General features: G+C 41.1%; 1 protein-coding gene across 1 annotated transcript; it reads left to right on the top strand.

The window, feature by feature from the left end:
* Nucleotides 1-14,809: 14,809 nt before the first annotated feature.
* Nucleotides 14,810-19,242, top strand: Ir84a (Ionotropic receptor 84a). The gene is made up of 5 exons (XM_086831853.1): nt 14,810-16,309; nt 16,367-16,550; nt 16,615-16,745; nt 16,960-17,130; nt 17,181-19,242. The coding sequence occupies exons 1-5, from the start codon at nt 15,801-15,803 to the stop codon at nt 18,118-18,120; spliced, it is 1,935 nt and encodes a 644-aa protein (XP_086687979.1). The 5' UTR covers nt 14,810-15,800; the 3' UTR covers nt 18,121-19,242.
* Nucleotides 19,243-20,117: the final 875 nt, after the last annotated feature.

A 20,117-nucleotide genomic window follows, 5' to 3' on the forward strand; every position in this document is an offset into this window, starting at 1 on the left:
TATTTTGCATTCCTTTTTGTGCCTTCTTCGTCTAGCTTTTGTTTGCGCCGTCGCAACAGCTAAACGTTTTATCTATCTATCTCCCACGCTCTCTCACTCTCTCGCTTTAGCTGTGCCGCTGCACTTCTTATCTAATCTAATCTCATTCGCTCTCCCGCTCTCCCGCTCTCCCGCTCTCTCGCTCTCGCTGTTCATATCTCTGTTGTTATTTTTTCCAAGTACAAGTACAGTGGTATATTTAATGAGATTAGGTGCAGGTCCCGACGGAATTCCAGGCTGTGTGCTCAGGTATTGCGCCGACGCCCTGTGCTATCCCCTTCTGAAATTGTTTACCTTGTCCTTATAAACCTCCCACTTTCCCATTATTTGGAAGGAATCGTTTATTATTCCTCTCCACAAAAAAGGTAGCAAATTGGATGCCAGCAATTATAGAGGAATCTCTAAGTTGTCGGCCATCCCAAAATTATTTGAAAATATTATCACCCCTCATTTACAGCACCTTTGTAGATCGGTTATTTCTCCATGTCAACATGGTTTTATTAAGCGAAGATCAACAACAACAAATCTTTTGGAGCTCTCTTCCTATATTATAAAGGGCTTCCATAATAATTGTCAGACAGATGTAATCTATACTGATTTCAGTAAAGCTTTTGACTCTGTTAACCATTCTCTCCTCGTTAGAAAACTCGATTCAATGGGTTTTCCAAGTGATCTTCTTAATTGGATCTCAAGTTATTTGAATGGCAGGACGCAAAAGGTCCTCTTTAAGAATAATTTATCCAATGTTCTAAGGGTTACATCTGGCGTCCCGCAAGGAAGCCATTTGGGACCCTTATTGTTTACATTATTTATAAATGACCTGCCCAAAGTCTTGACTAACTCCAGAGTACTTATGTACGCGGATGACGTCAAGCTTTGCGTGCAATACAATGACGTTGCCTGCCAGTCGGATTTACAAACAGATCTTAATAATTTTCAAACTTGGTGCCGTGTAAACTTATTAAACTTAAATGACTCGAAATGCAAGCTAATGAACATTCTCACGTGTCGTTCCTAAGCTTGCTACTTACACGCTGAACTGCTGCTCTTTGGAAAGAATTAATTCTGTTGACGATTTGGGCGTCCGCTTGGACCCTAAACTTGACTTTATTGATCATATTTCGTCTATGGTGAATAGAGCCAGGGGTGTGCTTGGATTTATTAAACGGTGGTCGAAGGAATTCAATGACCCCTATGTTACTAAATCCTTATATACTTCCTTAGTTCGTCCTATCCTAGAATATGGATGCTGCGTTTGGAGCCCTCAGTACGGCGTCCATAGTAAACGCATTGAGTCGGTTCAAAAGAACTTTTTACTTTTCGCTCTACGCGGTTTAAATTGGGATGCAAACCAAAGATTACCTTCCTACTCTAGTAGACTCCTATTAATAAACTTGCCGTCCTTAGCCAATCGTAGAACGATGCTAGGGATAACCTTTATTTTTAACCTTATACATGGTGATGTGGAAAGTGCTGACTTGTTGAAAAATAACTGACTTGTTGAGTCAGCTTAATTTCCATGTACCATGTAGAACTACTAGATCCTATATCCCATTAGTGTTGCGCCACTGTAGAAACCTCCTTTGAACTGCATGAACCTTTTAGAGTGCTATGTGCAAATTATAATGAATTTTGTACACACTAATCTCTAACGTAGATACCCTTCCTAAATTAAAATCTTTAATACTAACACACTTAGTAAGCATGCAAGCTAACAATCTGGCAGCACGCCGGTAGTTCAATTTTCCTCGTATTCTGTCCTATATTTTCCATCGCGCCTACTAACACCTAACCCTAACAGGCACGTGCCTGGTGTCATACGGGCCACTTGAATGTACTGAACTTAGTGCATCAACGTCCAAAAAAAAAAAAAAAAAAAAAAAAATATTTTTACAATTTTAATTTATAGAATAGTTGGTAGTTTATTTGCCACAGTCGAGGAGCAGGAGCCAAAAACAGAAACATAAATCGCGACGTAGAAATATTCCGAGAACCCGTACCCCCTGGGACTTTCGATCTGCATAAAATGTCTCCTTTTCGCGGCGACTCATTTACATGGCGAGGTATTGGGAACTCCATTTCGGATGTTATGCAAACTAAGTGTAACTTTAAAGGGGAGATGAGGTTTTCCCAGGACCCGAGTCCCAGTCCAAGGCTTCATTGTGTGGTCCGTCTGTCATTTACATTAAATATTAAACCAAAATGTTGATAACCCGCACACATTACGAAACGCGCCGGGAAGGAGGAGTAGTGGAAAGTCGCTCCTTTCCACCGGAAGTGGCTGCACACGAAATAAAAAACAAATTCTTTTGCTGGCAGCATTCATTTTTCGAAAAGCATTGGGAGAAGGGAGCAACGAAGAAAACCCCAAATTTTTCACTTCACTGAATTATTCATGAATGCAATTTTTAGCCACAAATAAAATATAAGCAAAACTCAGACTCAGACTTGTGGGTGAGGTGGAACCGCAGGCAGAGGTGGAGCAGGAGGTGCTCCTATCGCCTCCCACATTGTTGCCATATTTAGTGTATATTAAAAAATATATAAAAAGAAAGGAAATTATAAAAAGAAAAGCAATTGCGGCAAAGTTTGTGTGTGAATTATGTCCCAAAGATTTCCAAGTTCGGCAATGCTTAATTTTGTGGAAAAGTATAATTATTTCCTATTTGAAGAACTCTTTCTAAAAGCAGTAAATTATTAATGTTGCTGATTTGTTTGCTTAAACTTCATACAGATTTTTAATAAATTTAATCCTACTCAATTTTTTTTATATATTCACTTTTGAACTGCAGCAAATAATGCAACAATGTCAATCTTTGTTTTTGCCTTGTTTCATCTTCAGCACTGATAATATATCAATTGCATGGCGTAAAGTATTTTGCCATCGAAACTTTAGCTCAAAAACTTTCGCATCGCATCGAGCACTTAGATGGGGACTTGGCAAACTTTTCGATTTTGCGGCAGCTTAAAAATTTGAATTTCAAATCGTTATGCCCAATGAAGCCGACTTGCACTCCCGGAACAGGCTAACAAATGACTCTTTTTGTAGACTCTGAGGCACTGCGAATGACTTTCGAGGTGGGGCAGGGGGAGGTGAAACTTTGCAGGTGTTAAATACATCTGCATTGGCATCCGCCCGAGAAACAAGAGAATCTCATGAATGGCGGCAAGTACGTTAAGTTCTCTGTGGCATCAAACAAACCCAAGAAGAGCCATTAAAATAATCGCTGCAATAACCGCATTTGCTGCGATTCTATGTTGCCTTTGTCCTGCACCTTTTTTGGGTTCTGTGTGGGGTTTTGGGGAAATTTGCATGCATAAGTTATGCGGAGTTCGGCTGCGGGACGAGCAGCGAATGTAACATATTGACACAGTAAACTGCTTAGATTGTCAAAGTTCGGGGGATCCCCTCTTAAGGTGCACCTAAGTTTTCGAGAGTGCGCGGAGCAAACAGTGCGGCCAAATCCTTAGAGGGATTGCTCTGCGTTTTTCCATTTCCCGGCCCGCCTGTCGCCTGCCGAGTATTTGTGGGCCAACTCTATATGCACTATGTGTGGAGTCTTAGCCAAGTCAGCAGCACATGTGTGTGCCAGTGAATTTTACGCAGCATCAAAGTCCTTTTGCCTGATTTTGTTTGCCAGGTTTGTTTTTACTTTCATGGGAGGCGACTTCTCTGGCAAATATCTAGAGAGACTTGAAAATTTTTAGAGCTAAAGCGACATTTTCTCCAATTACTTCAGGTGGTTCGGTTTTGGCATTCACGAGAGAGAAGTGGAGCATGCGCATAAAGGTGAGAAAAAAACGAGAACATTGGAGAATAATGGGATTTTCTCTGTCGGGATGGGCTTCGAGTTCTATTGACTTGGAAGGAGAAATAGTGGTTATTTGATTTTTGTATATATTTATACTTTTTGGCATCAAATTTTAATCGTTCTATGAATGTTATTGATTGGGGTTTATAGGAATATATATTCTTTTTAGGAAGAAAATATGGAAAAGGCAGATTAAAAAGCAAAGATAAAACAGCAAAATATAGTCACAGGTAGAGTTCCAAATATAAGTCTTACAGTAGAAAATAAATGCTACAACTTATTATACTTTTATTTTTCCCAAGAATTATTCTTTTATTTAATTAAACATAATTTATTAAAACTTTATAAAGATTCTTTTGATAGTATGTTTATAATATCCGCGCCTTTGTTTTCGAAAACTGGAGTAATATTTCCCCTCTACCTACATTTCTTTTCTACCATTTGTATCCCATAAAACTGGTGAATTTTTTGTTGAATCGTAACAAGTGCCATGCCCCAAAAACATCCCCACCATCAGCCACAAATGAGAGCCCTCCGGTTGAACTCTCTTGGCGTAGGTCGTAAACAGCTGCAGCTGATGCGGTGGAAAGGATGTTTGGTCCTTCGGCTACAGGAGCAGCAGCACTAGGAACTCCAGCAGCAACATCAGCAACAGCAACAGCACTGGGGCTGTCCAGTTTAACGAGCGTGCCTGACCAACTGCAGCTTATGTGTTCGGGTTACTCTAACATATATATATATTTATATATCTATATATATATACACCTCACCCTGAAAGGGAAAGATTTATATTTTGTCACACTTACTCGAAACGACTTTGGCTGCCACTTGTTCTGCGGTCTATTGCAGGTGCTTCGATGGGGCTGTGCTCACCTGGATTTCCTTCATTGGTTCCATCGCCCTGCCATCATCATCGTCAACTATATCGTCCTGGTCGCCATCGAGGGACCGTAGTCAGCAGCATTTACTTCCCGGCATTAATTTTCTTGCCATTACAGGTTGGATCTGACAGCGTGACTAGGCACGATTTAGGAAGGGAAAATGTACTTGGATCTATGTGGAATAAAGTATTCAAGAGTTTATCTTAGTACTTTGACTCGTTCTGTTTCGCTTCGACTCTCCATTTATTGGAATATATTATATTGTTAAGGCTACAAGGATGCTTTGAGTTTATGTTGCATCCTGAACTCAGCTGAAGACAAGGTCGTGAGTCACTGGCGCATCACTGATGGCACTATTTGTTGCTGGTCCTGCCATGTGCGATGTGTAATGGGTAATGTGCATTTCGCCTTGGCCACCGCACCTGAGTGACTTTAAGCTGCGGCGGTCGCGACGTATGGAGCTGGTAATGATGCTTTTGGCCAGGTACAGTGAGCACTCGGAGTGCATTGATACTATTGCTACTGCCACATCACCCGATCCCGCATACGCATTTCAGTCTGCCACTTTTTATTTGCAGCTGCCACTTTTCACAATTTTCCCTTTGCCAATGGACTTCAGTTTCAGTTTCTGTTTTATTTTCCAAGAGAGAGAGAGAGAGAGGCAGCGGTAGCACATGACTCAATTATGTTGGATTGACATTTCGCAAAGGTTTTTCATCAATCAAGTGTACTTTTTCCGATGCTCCTGATGCTGCTTCTGCTACTACTTGTTTTTTGGTGCAACACGGCGGATACGTAATGGCTAACAGCAATTGCTAACATTGCACTAGCAATTTATCGTTCTGTGAGCATGTGTGTGTGTGTGTGTGTGAGTGTGTGTGAGTGCCTGAACGACCTGGGGAAATAATTTCAGCATTCCATTTTGTTAAATTTATTTACTTTACGTTGTGGGTTTAATTTCGATTGCTTCTCTGGTCCAAGCAATCTGCACGGAAAATGGAGTAAGCCAGGGTGATGTATGGTTTACATTGCAGCTACCTCAGCAAGAGCTTAGGTAAAGGACTCACACAAAGGGGAGATTGATTATTTTAAGTACATTAATAATAGCTAAACAATGAAATTATATTAGGGAAAGCAGTATCTATAAACTGTAATATATAATTGTAGTATTATTTCATAAATTATTTGTAATAGCTCAGGATTTAATAGAACACAATATTATATTTCTGTTGTCTAACAACTAATTCCATTTAGACTTTAATCAGATCGGAATTTCCTATAAAAATTCATCACGTAAACCATTAAATTTTCATATTTTCAACAAATATTTGTCATTGAAATCCGCTGAAAACTCCGCACTGACTTTTCTTACCCCCAACCACGACGATTTCCAAGAAAACCACTAACTTTTCCCCCTCTTTCTTGGCCAATATATTGTTACCTAAACAAACAGTGCGGAGGAAACAAACGGAAAAGGCAAATGCAATCACCTGTAACGCAAAACTGAATACACAAACAAAACCGGGGCGAAAGGGTTGATATTTATGCCAGACTTTGATGTTGCCAATTCGGGGAGGCATTCGTGGGGAAAGTGGGCAGGAAGCCGATTGAAGAAGGGTGGCTCAAATTGGTGTAAGCGTTTCTTTTAATGCCTTGATTATGCAACAATTGAGCAGAAATATGTAAAAATTAAATGGCAACTCAAGCGATTTCGTTATAAAACTTTTTCTCTCGCTTTATTGGCAAATTTCGGTTTCTGTGTTGCTTATTTATGCGTTTTTCTATTTCACTTCACTTCGGGGTGGCCAAAACGAAAAGAAAGAAAGAAGGTATAAAGAGTTAACCAAAGTTTATTGTTGCCTCCTTTTGAAATGAAAACTCGAAGGAAACTCATAGGGAAAAGGGGAGTGTGATGTGGCAAGTGCTGCCCCCCCCCCCAAAATAGGCCGCAAATTTGTTAGCCCATTTTTTCTCTTTTCTGTGATTTTTTTTCACGGAGAGAAAATAATGGTTATGGTTAGATTTATTATTATTATATTACCATTTGATGGAACGAATATTGTTAAGGTTTAAAGAATATATTTAAGGTTATCTGGAGATATTTTAATGCATTGCATTTTAAAGATTTCAGTGTGTTTCCTTTTTTCTTCCAGTTGTCCTTTTCTTTATCCTTGTTCTAGACGAGACACTCACTTGCAGTGGGCTTGTCTGTACGAAGAAGAGTAAACTTTGCTCAGAATATGCAAATAATGGCGACAACAATGACGAAGCTGAGGGTCTGGTTTATATATATGTATATATATAGACCATTAGCAAGGACTGCACTGATATACCAAATGCGGAAGATATTCAGCGAGAATATTGGCCATTGTGCTGAGAGTAATCAGATATGTGCTGAAGATGTGATGGAAATGATGGACCATAATGCAGCCCACGAAAATGGCAGCAATTATGTTATTGAATTCGAGGAAGGAAGCGTTCTATTATAAACGTCTTTTGAATGCCTGCCTGTCTCCACTCAGCTGTCTAAAGATAGACAAGAGCTTAGTGCGGTTTGTGTCTCTGGACTTTGAGGGGGCTCTAAAAATACCTGCAGCTCAGACAGTGAAATCCAATCTCGCGTGGCACCCATCAACACGGAATGAGTGTTTCCAACTTAATCGCTTTTCAATTACTTTAACTTAACCACTTAATTTATTCATCGTATTACAGGTGTCCAAGCTGGCAGCTCGCCCAATCAGCGTGCAAAATCCCAGAGAGTCCATTTGGCTAACAAAAAATTTAAAAGGTAACGCAACACTGCGAGAAATGTTGCTTAAATCAATACAAATACAAGATATATTTTAAAACACTAAAGTGAGCTTTCAATTTGTTATATTTTTGGCAGGTGTAACAAGCTCGAACCCAACACTTAGTCGTCGTCGCATCTCTCTGGAATTCTGTGCGCCGAAAACTCATCGCTCGCCTCGATGCCATTAATCCAGGTGAAATGAAAGGTGAGCGATTTTTCCCAAATCCAATTTGTTATAAAAAGCAAGAGAGAGCTGAAGAGAGAACGGGAAAGCTGAGAGCACGAGAGCACGAGAAAAACCAGGAGACCGGGAGCTGCTGATTTCGTTGTGTAACGCGGCGGGAAAAGCATTTTAAGCGTTTTAAACAGCTTACCCGCTCCCGCGACCTTCGAAGCTGTCAAATCTACTGACGCTAAGTGCAGTTTCATTCCATTTATTTGCCCGGCTTAGCAGCCCGAACAGCTTCAGTGTCTAATGTGTCAGACCGCAGGGCGATCCATTGATTCCGCATAACTCATTGCCAATTATGCAGATGCATTTTCCCGTCGCCTGTCAGCGACCTGTCCTATCGGAAAAATCAATGGGGGTCGCAACGGCGGCCACTCATCAACAAAGGTCGTTAGTTTGATAAACCCTCGGGGCCGCCTGCTTTTGCACCCGGCCAGAAAGTTGCCAAAGTGTCTCGAGTGCCTTAAACTTCTTCAAACTTCTGGCCGGGCCAAGACGGTAAGATGATGCTCCATGGTGCTCCGTGCTCCGTTCAACGTTCTTCGTTCTCCGTGCTCTGTGCCATTTCCGCGTTTCCTGGTCGACTGAATCCCAAGTGGCCAAGTAGCCCTGTCTCCAAGCGGCATTAGGCCAGGAGCAGGTGGAAGTTGCCACCTTGTTGAGTCGAGTGTGCGGTTTTTGAGCTTCCCCCAAAAAAAGGAAAAAAGGGCAAAGGTGGCGGCAGTGCGGGTGAAGTGGTGTACACTTGGAAAAATCTTAAAGATCTCAAAACCCTAAATTGATTCAAGCTTATATTCACAGATTAGCTCATTTTATTTCTAACCAAAAATTCCAAAAGGAAATGTTATATAAAAATATATAAAAAGCACAGATTTCCCAATTTTAAATGCCAATTTCCCATTGATTTTATTGGCCAGTGTGCGTTGGGGTTGGGGCTATCGGGCTATTTCAAGTGCACCCGCTTCAAGCGTTCTTCGATAAACTTAATGGCCATCGAGAGTGGCCATGAAGCTCTCGGCCCCCCGGCAAATGCCCCCATTTTCCAGCCGCGAAACCGTTAAATGATTATGAAAATTGTTGGCAGGCGGTGACCTCAGGGGGGCGGGGAAATTGAATGGTCTGCAAGCGGGGCGGCTTTGGCAGCTGCCGCAGGTCACGCCCAAACAGTTTTCAAGTGTTTTCCTTTGCGAGTGAATTCCAGAATTGCCCGGGAGGTTCCCTTTACGAAAAAAAAATGCAATGAAAAACAGCGGCATTCCTGCTGCATCATTCAACTATAGTTGGACATTGGAATTCGCTCACCCGCCTGGCTACACTACAATTAATCTGAAAATAAATAAATGATTTAATTATTTATTGATATGGTAACTCATCAAAATTCATTTTGGTAAAAAAAAAAAAATTATGATTAAGTGTCAGTTTTTTGTACTTCGTCATTCACTAAATCGAGTTCACAATTGTATAAAATTAAGTGCATTAAAATGAAATTGATTTGAATAAGAGAGCACTTTAAAGGTATTTTTTTTGGAAGCAGTGTTGCCTATTTAAAGGGAAATTGAAAGGAAATTCCATTTATTGGGTGTAACTTTTGCCTCTTTAAAACGAAACTGAAAGGAAATTCCTTTTATTGGGTTAATTTCTCCTACTGAAAACAAAACTTAATAATATTTGACTATATTTCTACATAATTCTTTTTATAAATTAAACAACACTTTCTGCTAGCTTATTTATTTAAAGTCTTTACTGTACATTGACAGAAAATATTAATACATCTATAAATATATAATTAAGTCCAAATTGATTTTGAACCTTTAGTTAACTTAATCAAGTACTTAATTTAAGCCGGTTAAAATACAAATACTCATGCTGACGAAAAACTCTAGAACAGAAATATGCAATCAATTTTTATCGCCAACTTTTCCATTAACTTCCATTCGGAATCTATCCATACACGAGAAAAAAAAGAGCCAATTTAAAATTCGTCAGTGCTTTGCCGCTTCCTGTTGTTGTTCGTTACCAACAGTCATCAATTATGGCCCGGCAAAAAGGATATGCCGGGGATAGGCCGATCCTCCCTTAGGGTTACGTGCCACGCCCCCTGGCTCCAACGGCTATGTCGCTGGGAAAAGTGTCACAGGCGGAAGCGTCCAACTAACTAAACTATGCAAATTGGTTATTTTATGGCCGAAACCCTTTTGTTGTTGGCAGCAGGATAACACGACAACGCGGCAGACAATGCAGCAACAAAAAAGGCCGCAAAAGCAATAGATTAGAATAGAATACACTGAGGAAAATATATAATGGAAAAGGGAAGAAACAATAACTTGAAAGAATAAGGATAAAGTTAATATCCTTTGAGAGTTTGTTTTATTTAAAATTGGAAAGAGAATGTAATGGGAGTTTAAGGATCATTATTATTTGCTTTATAAGTTCTAAGTTGTGGGTTCTAGGTAATGTTCTCTAGGTTCTCTAGGTTCTCTAGGTTCTCCTCTAGGTTCTCTAGGTTTTCTAGGTTTTCTAGGTTCTCTAGGTTCTCTAGGTTCTCTAAGTTCTCTAAGTTCTCTAGGTTCTCTAAGATCTCTAGGTTCTCAAGGTTTTCTACGTTCTCTAGGTTCTCTAAGTTCTCTAGGTTCTCTAGGTTTTCTAAGTTCTCTAAGTTCTCTAGGTTCTTTAAGTTCTCCAAGTTCTCTAGGTTCTCTAAGTTCTCTAAGTTCTTTAAGTTCTCTAAGTTCTCTAAGTTCTCTAGGTTCTCTAAGTTCTCTAGGTTGTCTAGGTTCTCTAGGTTCTATGATCTAGGTTCTTAAAATTCCTTTTTTTATTTAGCGTGTAAAATATTAACAAGAAAAGGGAAAGCAAGGACAACGACAACTAATGGCACAATTTTGCCAACTAGCTGGATGCGAATGCGGATGCGGATATGTGAGAATTCAATGAAATGGAAACTAACAAAATCAAATTGATGGAAAAGGCAGAGCACGGATCGGGCTTTAAAGGACACACTCGGATGAAAAGAAATCGGCGCAAATCAAACCAAAGGAGCAGCGCAGCAGGAAAATTGGGCCGGAAAAAAAGAGAGCAAAATACGAAAAGAAAAAAAATCGAGGAAAAAAAAGGTTAGCGGAAGCGCAGCGACAAAAGGGCGGCACCGGAGCTCAGCCACCTCCCACGTACCACTCCCCTTCTCCCCGCCAGGGAAAACAACAAAAGATGCTGGGATAGCCGAAGGAGTCACGATATGGAACAATGCCTCCGACTCGGCCTTGGACAGGAGATGAGCGTTGGGTGCTGGGTGGTGGGTGGTGGGAGGAAGTGAGCCTTGCCGGGTATTGGTACGATGGGGCCAACTAGCGGGGCATAACTCGTGGCCAGCTTCCGTTCAATTTGAAGCCTGTTTGCTGCCCAAGTAGAAGAAAAGCCCGAGCGAAAAACAAAAGCGGAAACGAGCAGTTGGCGGACGATTGGAACAATTGCAATGGAGGCATCGGAGGCATCAAGGCAAGGAGGAATGAAAGCGGGAAGAGAATAAATAGTCACGCGTAAGGATCGAAGATTTAAATACTCTTTACCCTTTTAAGATAAAGTTGTAGGTTGATTAACTAGTTTAGAAAACCCCAAAAAGTCATCTTATACTACCCAAAAAACATTATTTAGTTAGTTTTGTGTTAAAACCAAATTAATGAGTATTCTCTATCTATATTTAAGTAAATTTAGTAACTCATTAGATATATCTTTCTCTTAACTTCTCTGCAAGACGCCTTACACAATCATATTACCCTTTGAAGAGTGTATAAAAATAAAGCAAATCAAGACGCAGTGGCGGTGGCAAAAATTAAACAAACATGGTCGACCGTGGAGCCGGATAAAAAAATGGTGGAAAATCGGAGAGGAATGGGCCAACTACTTGGACGGCCAACCATTGTTTGAAGTTATTATTGGTGCAGTCAATCGAGTCGGAGGCCGGCAGCGGACCCAATCATCGGACCGACTTGTTATTGCCTTTCCTCAGAGGATATCGTCCGATTTCTACCCCCAAACCCAACCCCCAACTCGCATTCTATATAATTCTTTTTTCGCCTGCCGGTCTTCTGTTTGTCTTTCCTTTCGCAGTTGGCATGTGAGCGTATAATTTGTAAAAATTATTTGCCCTGCTGTCGTCCTGCTTGGTCCTTGATCGTTCTCCGCTCGACGTCCGCCGCCGGAAGGGCACAAAAAAAATATATTTTTTTCATCACTGCACCCAGAAATCCAGCAATGCGGGGATTGGGGAACCCGAGACCGGGGACTCGGGACTGGGACAGGAAACGTTGCGGTCGCTGCCTCCAGCAAAAAGGGTTTAAATTTTAAATTAAGCTCCTTTTATTGCCAGGTTTGGATGAAGAAGGGCGTGGCAGGACTTCTTTACTTGCGGCGATTGTCAAGCCCTTTAATTGCGTCAAGTGACCCGGAGACCTGGCTTTAATTGGAGCAAAGATGATTTCCAGATCGATGCCTCGAGAGGACCATTGAGTGGTGTATTTCTCCTCTTGATTGCCAATCAATTTGGAAAAGGAATTGGCTCCGAAACGATGGATGAATACAGTGCGTAAAGAAGACGATGTTTGCTGGATTTAATTCATATTTTTTAAAGAAAATCAAATGTAAATTCACAGAATAATTGCGGGATTTTTAAGCCAAATGATTTGAGCACAGCCAATTCATTACGGCACCACCAGTGACAACATGCTGCCGGCCATTAAGCCAAATCGAACCGAATCCTAGGACCCCACAAAAAGGACTTTTGCAAAAGGGCGAGCCGACAAGGGGAATCTGTAATGGCGCAAACTGGAGAGGACGCCGATTTTAATGCAGCCAACAGAGGACAGGCGGCCAAATGGAAGTTGGCGGCTAAAACCGCCAAAGGGCACGGCACTGGCCATAATGAGAGCTGCCACAAGGATGACCGTGACCGGCAGAGGACAGATGCTGGTACAACCAAAAATCATCAACGGAAATTCTTTGCCATCGCCCAAAAGACAGCCGCTAAGCCGTCTGCATTGGGGGCCCAGTAATTGGAAATGATGCTCAAGTCCCACTCGAGTGACGAGCGGCGAGTCGTTAATGATTCTCCTCCACACCAGCCTCAACTGCAGCGGGTATTATTATACACAGAAAACAAAAGTATTTACCAGATAAAAAAGAAAGAAGTTGGTATAAGATAGACTATAAGTTTTAATAAACAACCTAGTTTAGATTGGACTATTACCACAACTCAAAGCATTAGTGTCAGAACTTAACTTGTTTTTTTCACCGTGTTACCATGGAGGATGGCTGTGAGCGACAGTAATGATGGCCGACTGCGATAACGTGTTGCCGCTAAATGAATTGAATGTGACGAGTTTTCTTTTGGCCAAGGGTTAGAGTACAGAAACTCGGCCAATTCACTCAGGCAGGAAATTTTTGCATCGCAATGGCTGTTGGCAGACAGCCCCATTCTAAGCTTTGAAATGGCATTTCATCTTTTTAATTGAATTTTAATTTGTTTAGAATGCGCTTAGAGTCGACAAGTGGCCCAAGAGCTTCATCTCCGGAGTCTGGAGTCTGCAGTATGGACACGCCCACACTTAATTTACCATGCAACCCATCTGGAGTCGCCACTCCTCTTGCCTTTGTTGTTGTCTGGCAGCTTTTCACAAATCGATTAAATTTAATTTGTTTTCCTCGCCGGCTTTCTTCTCCACTTGCCAGTCATTTCCATCGTCGCTTTTCTTTCCCATTCGGGGAGCTTAGTTTTTAGCAGTAATTTCATAATGAGTTGACTTTATGCGGCCCAGTCCCAGCTGTACGGAGAATTTTCGCCCCAATGCCTTTGGCAAATAAAGGTTTGCGCCAGCATTAAGAGTGGAAACTAGGAATGGACCAAAGTTTTAGCCAGCAATAATTGGAGTAGGAATTGTCGGCATTGAAAGTATTACAGTTAATGAAATAATTATATCTACTTGTGAGTTTAATACAACTCTAATGAGAAGCTGCATTTTCTACATTGACTTGTTTCAAAGGAACTTACTGTTCAAAAACTAGTTTCAAAATTTACATAGTATATATATACAATATAAAAGTTGAAGAATGCGTATAATTAAAGTAAATTAAATTCAATATTCTTACCGAGTCCTGGACTGAAAAGTAAAAGTCGCATATTGTTGTCGTCATTTCGAGGGATTTATTCCAAGACTTGTTCCATGGCTCCAAGGGATTTTCCGTTTCCTTTTTCGTTGCCTGCCTTTATTTTGGCCCATGGACAAGTTTTGTCGGTTGCCAGCGTACTTACCTACAATTAAAATCCCCCGCAGTTAAAAACGTAAAAATAATTATCAAGAAAATAAAGCGGAGAGCGAACAAAAATTGTAATTTTTTTGACGAGAATCTTATTTAATAATAATAATAATAATAATATCCTCTGTTTTGGCAGCGAAATTAATTAAAATGTTTCGTTTCTTATTTTGTGCTGTGTCCGGGCATGCAATTAGTGAAAGAGCCCAGAGTACATGCTTAGAATTTAAAGAGAAGCATTATAAACAATAAATTAAGTAGAAGAAATATTAAGCTAAGGCTTCAGCAAAGCTTAAAACTTCATTTAAATATGATAAAATAATATCTTTAAATGCAAAATATATATCAAAATAAGTGGAAATAAATGTAAAATCTACATATTAGTTTAAAACTGAAAAAAACCCGATTTTTAAACGTCTGTAAATGGTTGTTAGCGACCTTTTCTTTGAATGCCAACACGGCGTATGCGCATTTTTATTTTTATCACCTTTCTCGGTGCTTTCCCACATGTGTGATGTGCCTTGGTTCTCAAGAATCTTTTAGCAGGCAACTCGCGTTTTCGATGGAAAATCTTGCGATAAAATTCCAGCGAATTTCCCCTGCTCACACAATGAATACATTTAAATGGCCTTGCTCCTGTCGCTGCTGTTTCAGTTTTCTGCTGCTCATTTGCATGTGGCCTTGCACAAAATGTTTTGTGTCATTACCGGCGAAAGTCAGCTAAGGAGATGAGACAAAACAAAAAGGGGGAAAGCTGCGCATCCGCAACAAAAAAAAAGAGTCAACAAATTGAATGTAATTCCTTTTAATTTCGGTGCAGTCTTAAAGTCCTTGCAGGACTCTATCTGGCCACCGATTCGACCCGACCATCCCATCATCTCCAGCCTCCTCCTCCTCCTCCTCTGGCACGTGGCAAGCTGTCGTGGGGCAAATTGCCCGAATGAAGTTGCCAGCGAGTTGCATGCCGCGTGCCATGAAATTAAGTTGCAAGCTGCAGGATTTGCTTTCGAGTTTCGCAACATTTTCCGGGGCGCTCACACACACACACACTCACAGGGGGGACACACGCCAAGGACCTTGGCTCCGTTTTTCGTGGATACTAACACACGTTCCTGCCGTTTCTCGCAGCTTCTTGGCTGCAGTTGGATAATGTCACGCTAATGCCACCAGCTTTGTCCTGCTTAATGTTGCGTCTAGTTATTGGATTTCCTGGTATATGCCGGCAAAAGGATAGCTTACTTTATCCTAGGTATACCAAAAGAAGTCGAAGGAGAAGACGTTAAACAATTTTTGATCGATGCGGTGAACAGTTTGCGGACATATATCGTCATAGCGATATTATGTACATATATAAATAGTTAAAAGAACGATTTAATTAAATGACAATAAATTGGTTGGTTAATGCAATTTCATACTACACAATACCCTTTCAGTTTTCGTTTCCTGCATACAGTGCGTTTCCTGAAAATAATTTACATTTAATTGGAGTCACAGCTGCACAATAGTGACATTCCCTTCATTCAACGTAAACACACATATTTATGCATCCTGGCGATAATTTTCTTGTCAAGCGAACAATTTGCGTGAGTCCAGGATATACCGATATGATAAATGTGTATAAATTATGCACACACAGTGGGGTGATGGTAGGAATGGAACCCTATAAAAACCCCAAGAGCTCAGCACAAAAGCAAACACAAGCCGAAGCGCTGAGAGAGACGGTGTGAAAGTGGCCATATAAAATGATTAAGTTGCAAGTGAAAGTTATTTCTTGGCTTTTTATAATTTTAACAGCATTTTTATGCGTGCCGCAAATTGAAAGCATAAATACCAATTTCCTTGAGCTGGCCGCCTTCGAGGACTTTTTGCGCTCGCAGCACTTGAGCCAGGTCCTGGTCGTCCGCAACGGCGATGCCGATGGCGACTGGCAAGTTGAATGCCACCAGAAATTGTTGTCCAACTATCGCGTGCAATTTTACCGGCCAGGAATTTCAGAGAATTTCGAGGACCTCATGTTCTATGGGTCGCCGCGCACAGCGGTCCTGGTGTTGAATTTCAGGCACATCCTTGTGAGGCAACATGTCCTTCGGGCTGCCTCTGAGGCAGGGTTCTTTAACAATTCGCTGGCGTGGTTTCTTCTTGGCTCCAACACCGAATCCCAGCCAGACGAGCGGCTGATTGAGGAGCACTTCAGTGGCTACAGCATGGGAATTGATGCGGACATCACGGTGGTCCTGCGGCCTCAGGATAAGTGAGTTGTATATGCAATATTGCGGAATATTTTCAAAAATTAAAATGCATATTGTAGTGTCAGCACTTCCTGGTTGCTTTACGATGTTTACCGCATCAGCTCCCGAGTACCGACCCCCCTGATAATTGAAAAAAAGGGTCAATGGACTGTCTCAGAAGGCTACCAGCTTTTGGATAATTATAAGAAAACCTGGGTGATTCGTCGACGAAACTATGGACAAATCACCTTGCACGGCAGCACGGTGGTAAGTAAACATGAAAAGGGAACTCTCAACTTTCACTCAACAGTCACCTCATGTGTTCCAGTTGACAGAGAAGCCTCCTGGATTCGATGACATGGCCTACCTGGCTGACGAATTTCACCTACAGGAACGGGACCCAATGCAGCGTAAGAACTATCAGTTGTTCAGGCTTGTGGAGAGCATGTACAATCTCAGGTGGGTCTGTGATAAAAGCAACAAGGTAGCCGTTAATGAGGCTGTTTTTGCACTTACAAAAAAGTATTAAACGTATTAACCATCCACTTTACACAATTCAAAATAAAATACTTTTGATAAATTCATCAAGAAAATGAGTAGTTCCTTAACCCCCATTTTTACCTGAATCTATTTGAAGTACATTTTAAGTCACCCATTTTTTTTCTCTGTGCAGCCTGGCCATCAGTTTCACGGACAAGTGGGGCGAACTGCAGGAGAATGGCAGCTGGAGCGGAGTGATGGGTGAGGTGTTGAGTGGCACCGCTGACTTTGCCGTGTCCCCCATGCGCTTTGTGCTGGACAGGCAACCGTACATCCAGTACTCGGCTGTGTTGCACACCCAGGAGTAAGCTAATCCCACTAGAATCGAGTCGCTGACTGATTTTCAACCCACAGCCTTCACTTCATTTTCCGGCATCCGCGACACAGCCACATCCGGAATATATTCTTCGAGCCCCTAAGCAACCAGGTGTGGTGGTGTGTCCTTGCCCTGGTCACAGGCAGTACTCTACTCCTCTTGCTACATGTGCGGCTGGAGAGGAGGCTGCAGAGGTCCCAGGTGGAAAGCCGCCTGTCCTTTGTCTGGTTTAGCATGCTTGAGACGTACCTTCAGCAGGGACCTACTACTGAGCTTTTTAAACTATTTTCCACTAGAATACTGATCAGTTTTACTGGAATTTTCAGCTTCATGTTGATGCAGTTTTACGGAGCCTTTATTGTGGGCTCTTTGCTCTCGGAGAGTCCAAGGAGTATACTCAGTCTGCAGGATCTGTACGATAGCAATTTGGTCATTGGCATGGAGAACATTTCCTACAACTTTGCTATATTCACGAATACTAGTAACCAGCTCGTAAAAACGGTTTTTGCCGAGAGAATTTGCGAGCACAACATCCTGACGCTTCAGCAGGGCGCTGATAGGATTATCCAAGGACGATTTGCCTTTCACACCGCCATCGATCGCATATACAGGCTGCTAATGGACCTCCACATGGACGAGGGAGAGTTCTGTGAGCTTCAGGAGATTAAGTTTAATCCGAAATACACCACGGGATCAGTGATGCCCAAGGGTTCGCCATGGAGGGAGCACATTGCCCATGCATTGCTCCATCTTCAGGCCACCGGACTTATGGGTTACAATGACAAGAAGTGGATAGTGCGACGGCCAGGCTGCAGCCTATATAAGGCTTCCAAGGCAGATGTGGATCTGGAGCACTTTGCCCCGGCACTTTTCACCCTGGTTCTAGCCATAATGGCCAGTGCCATGGTCTTTCTGCTGGAACTTCTTGTGCACTATATGCCGGACCTCCGAAGGAGGTTGCGAGCCATGTCCACTTAAGTAATCATCCTGCCCCAGCTCAGCTGCCCCTGCCACGACTTTTGGCTACAAATTTTGTGTCGCTTTTAATGTTTTCTGCATTTTTAATAATAGTAAAAAATTTGTAATAATGTCAGCTATTCCCCAGCTCAGAAGCATCGTCGCGGGGCCGAAATTAAAAATTCCATTAAACTGCAAACACTTGCATGTACTCAACTGGTTCTGCTCCGGGTCCTAGTCCTGGTCCTTGCCCTGGTCCTGGACTCGTACCCTCTTTGGCCGGGGTCAGACCAAGCTGCCTGCATTGGGTGTCCTGTTCATTTGGACTTAATTATGAAGCTGGCTGGAGGCGGTGTCACTTGTTTTCTATTAACTGACAAGCTTTTAAGGGGCAAGAAGCTGTTAGTTTCGCGGAGAACAATTCAGTTAGCAAAAGGAAAGAACTTTGGTCAACGTTTTTAGGCGATGCGTAGTGACAACTTTAAGGGTTTTTGGGGGAGTTTAAAATCAAAGTTGTTAAGAATGAAAGGAGAACAAATATCAAAGAAGTTGCATTGAGATAATCATTTACCTCTTTGTTCTTTAAATAAGAAATTACTCTTAATAACCTAACCAATTGTGTAATCACATTTAAGGCAATTGGAGCGTGATCCGTGTCCTGAACAAAACTCTATAGAAAAAGGCCACGTTTATTCTAAACTCGGACTGTGGTCACGCATATCCTTCAATTAAGCTGTCACAAAGTGTGGTGGGTTCTCTCGAGGGGGTCAATATAATCACATTTATATGACAGTTTAGAATGGAATTGTGCAATGAGACGGCACGATGGCATTCCGCACGAGTGCGGAAAAAGTTGCAAATCCAACTGCGTTTAAAACTCTTGTTTATAAGAAGTGACATTCGGGGAGAGCCAAAGCTGCCACGAGCAGTGCTAATTACCGCAATTAAATTCACATTTAAGCGTATGAAAGCGTCATGATTTATGGATTATTTTCTGACACAAAATTTAAGTTTAATTTTGATATTTATACGAATAATAAGACGATTAAAAGGTATAAATAAACTTTGATTGAAATAAATTGATACGTTTTTGTGGTAAATGTTTGTGATTTTAACCACAAAAATTTTATAAGAAAACTCTTAAAATATTGATTGGTCGTTGGTATTTATTAATATTTTAATTCATCTATCTTTCCTAACAACACAAATTGCTCTCAGCAAACACTTAAATGTAAATTATTTCACTATTTACTTTATTTGTAAATTATATCTATAATAAAGTTTAATATTTCAGCTTTAATAGGCGAAAACACAAGTCTACCATTCCCACCAGAGCCACCTAAATTAAATTCAAATTTAAGCCTAGACAAATAACGTAATTTCTAGGCTATTTTTTATTATGAAATAACTATTTGCGTGTCGGCAAGAATTTGGAGCCATTACGAGTAAGGTGCATTATATATTTGGCTATATTCTCTGGGCCATTGGATGTCCCTCCTGAGTCTACACTCACACACACACTCACGTCAAATTATGCAAATTTACAACATGATTAAGCTCCTTTTAGCCGGACTCCCGACCAACTGCTATATAGTAGCCCCAATGTCGTCAATGTTCGGTCTGTTCTCGTGTTTGTTTTGCAATTCAAATGAATTTGTTGGGGTTTGGCTGGGGAAAAGGAACAGGAAAGGAAACTGGAGATATAGCTGCGAATAATGTCAGAGTAGTGTTGACAAGTTTTGTCCTTTACGAGAGAAATATACATTGAATTTGTTTATATAATCAAAAATATACATATATTTCCAACTATTTCTATTTATGTTACAGTAATTGGTGTTAATAATCTCTTAAAAAATTGTACAACATAACGAAAACTAACTTAATTTAACATAAATATTTAGAGCATACGACATAATTAATTAAATTCATATACGCTCAAAGAATCTCTATCTAAATAATACTTAATCATTGGTATATTTAACAAGTGAATTCATTTAAATTAAATACAAGAAACTAGC

The sequence above is a fragment of the Drosophila serrata genome, unplaced genomic scaffold (genome assembly GCF_035046125.1).
Source record: "Drosophila serrata isolate PLE 108 unplaced genomic scaffold, ASM3504612v1 contig_241, whole genome shotgun sequence".
NCBI classification, from domain to species: domain Eukaryota; kingdom Metazoa; phylum Arthropoda; class Insecta; order Diptera; family Drosophilidae; genus Drosophila; species Drosophila serrata.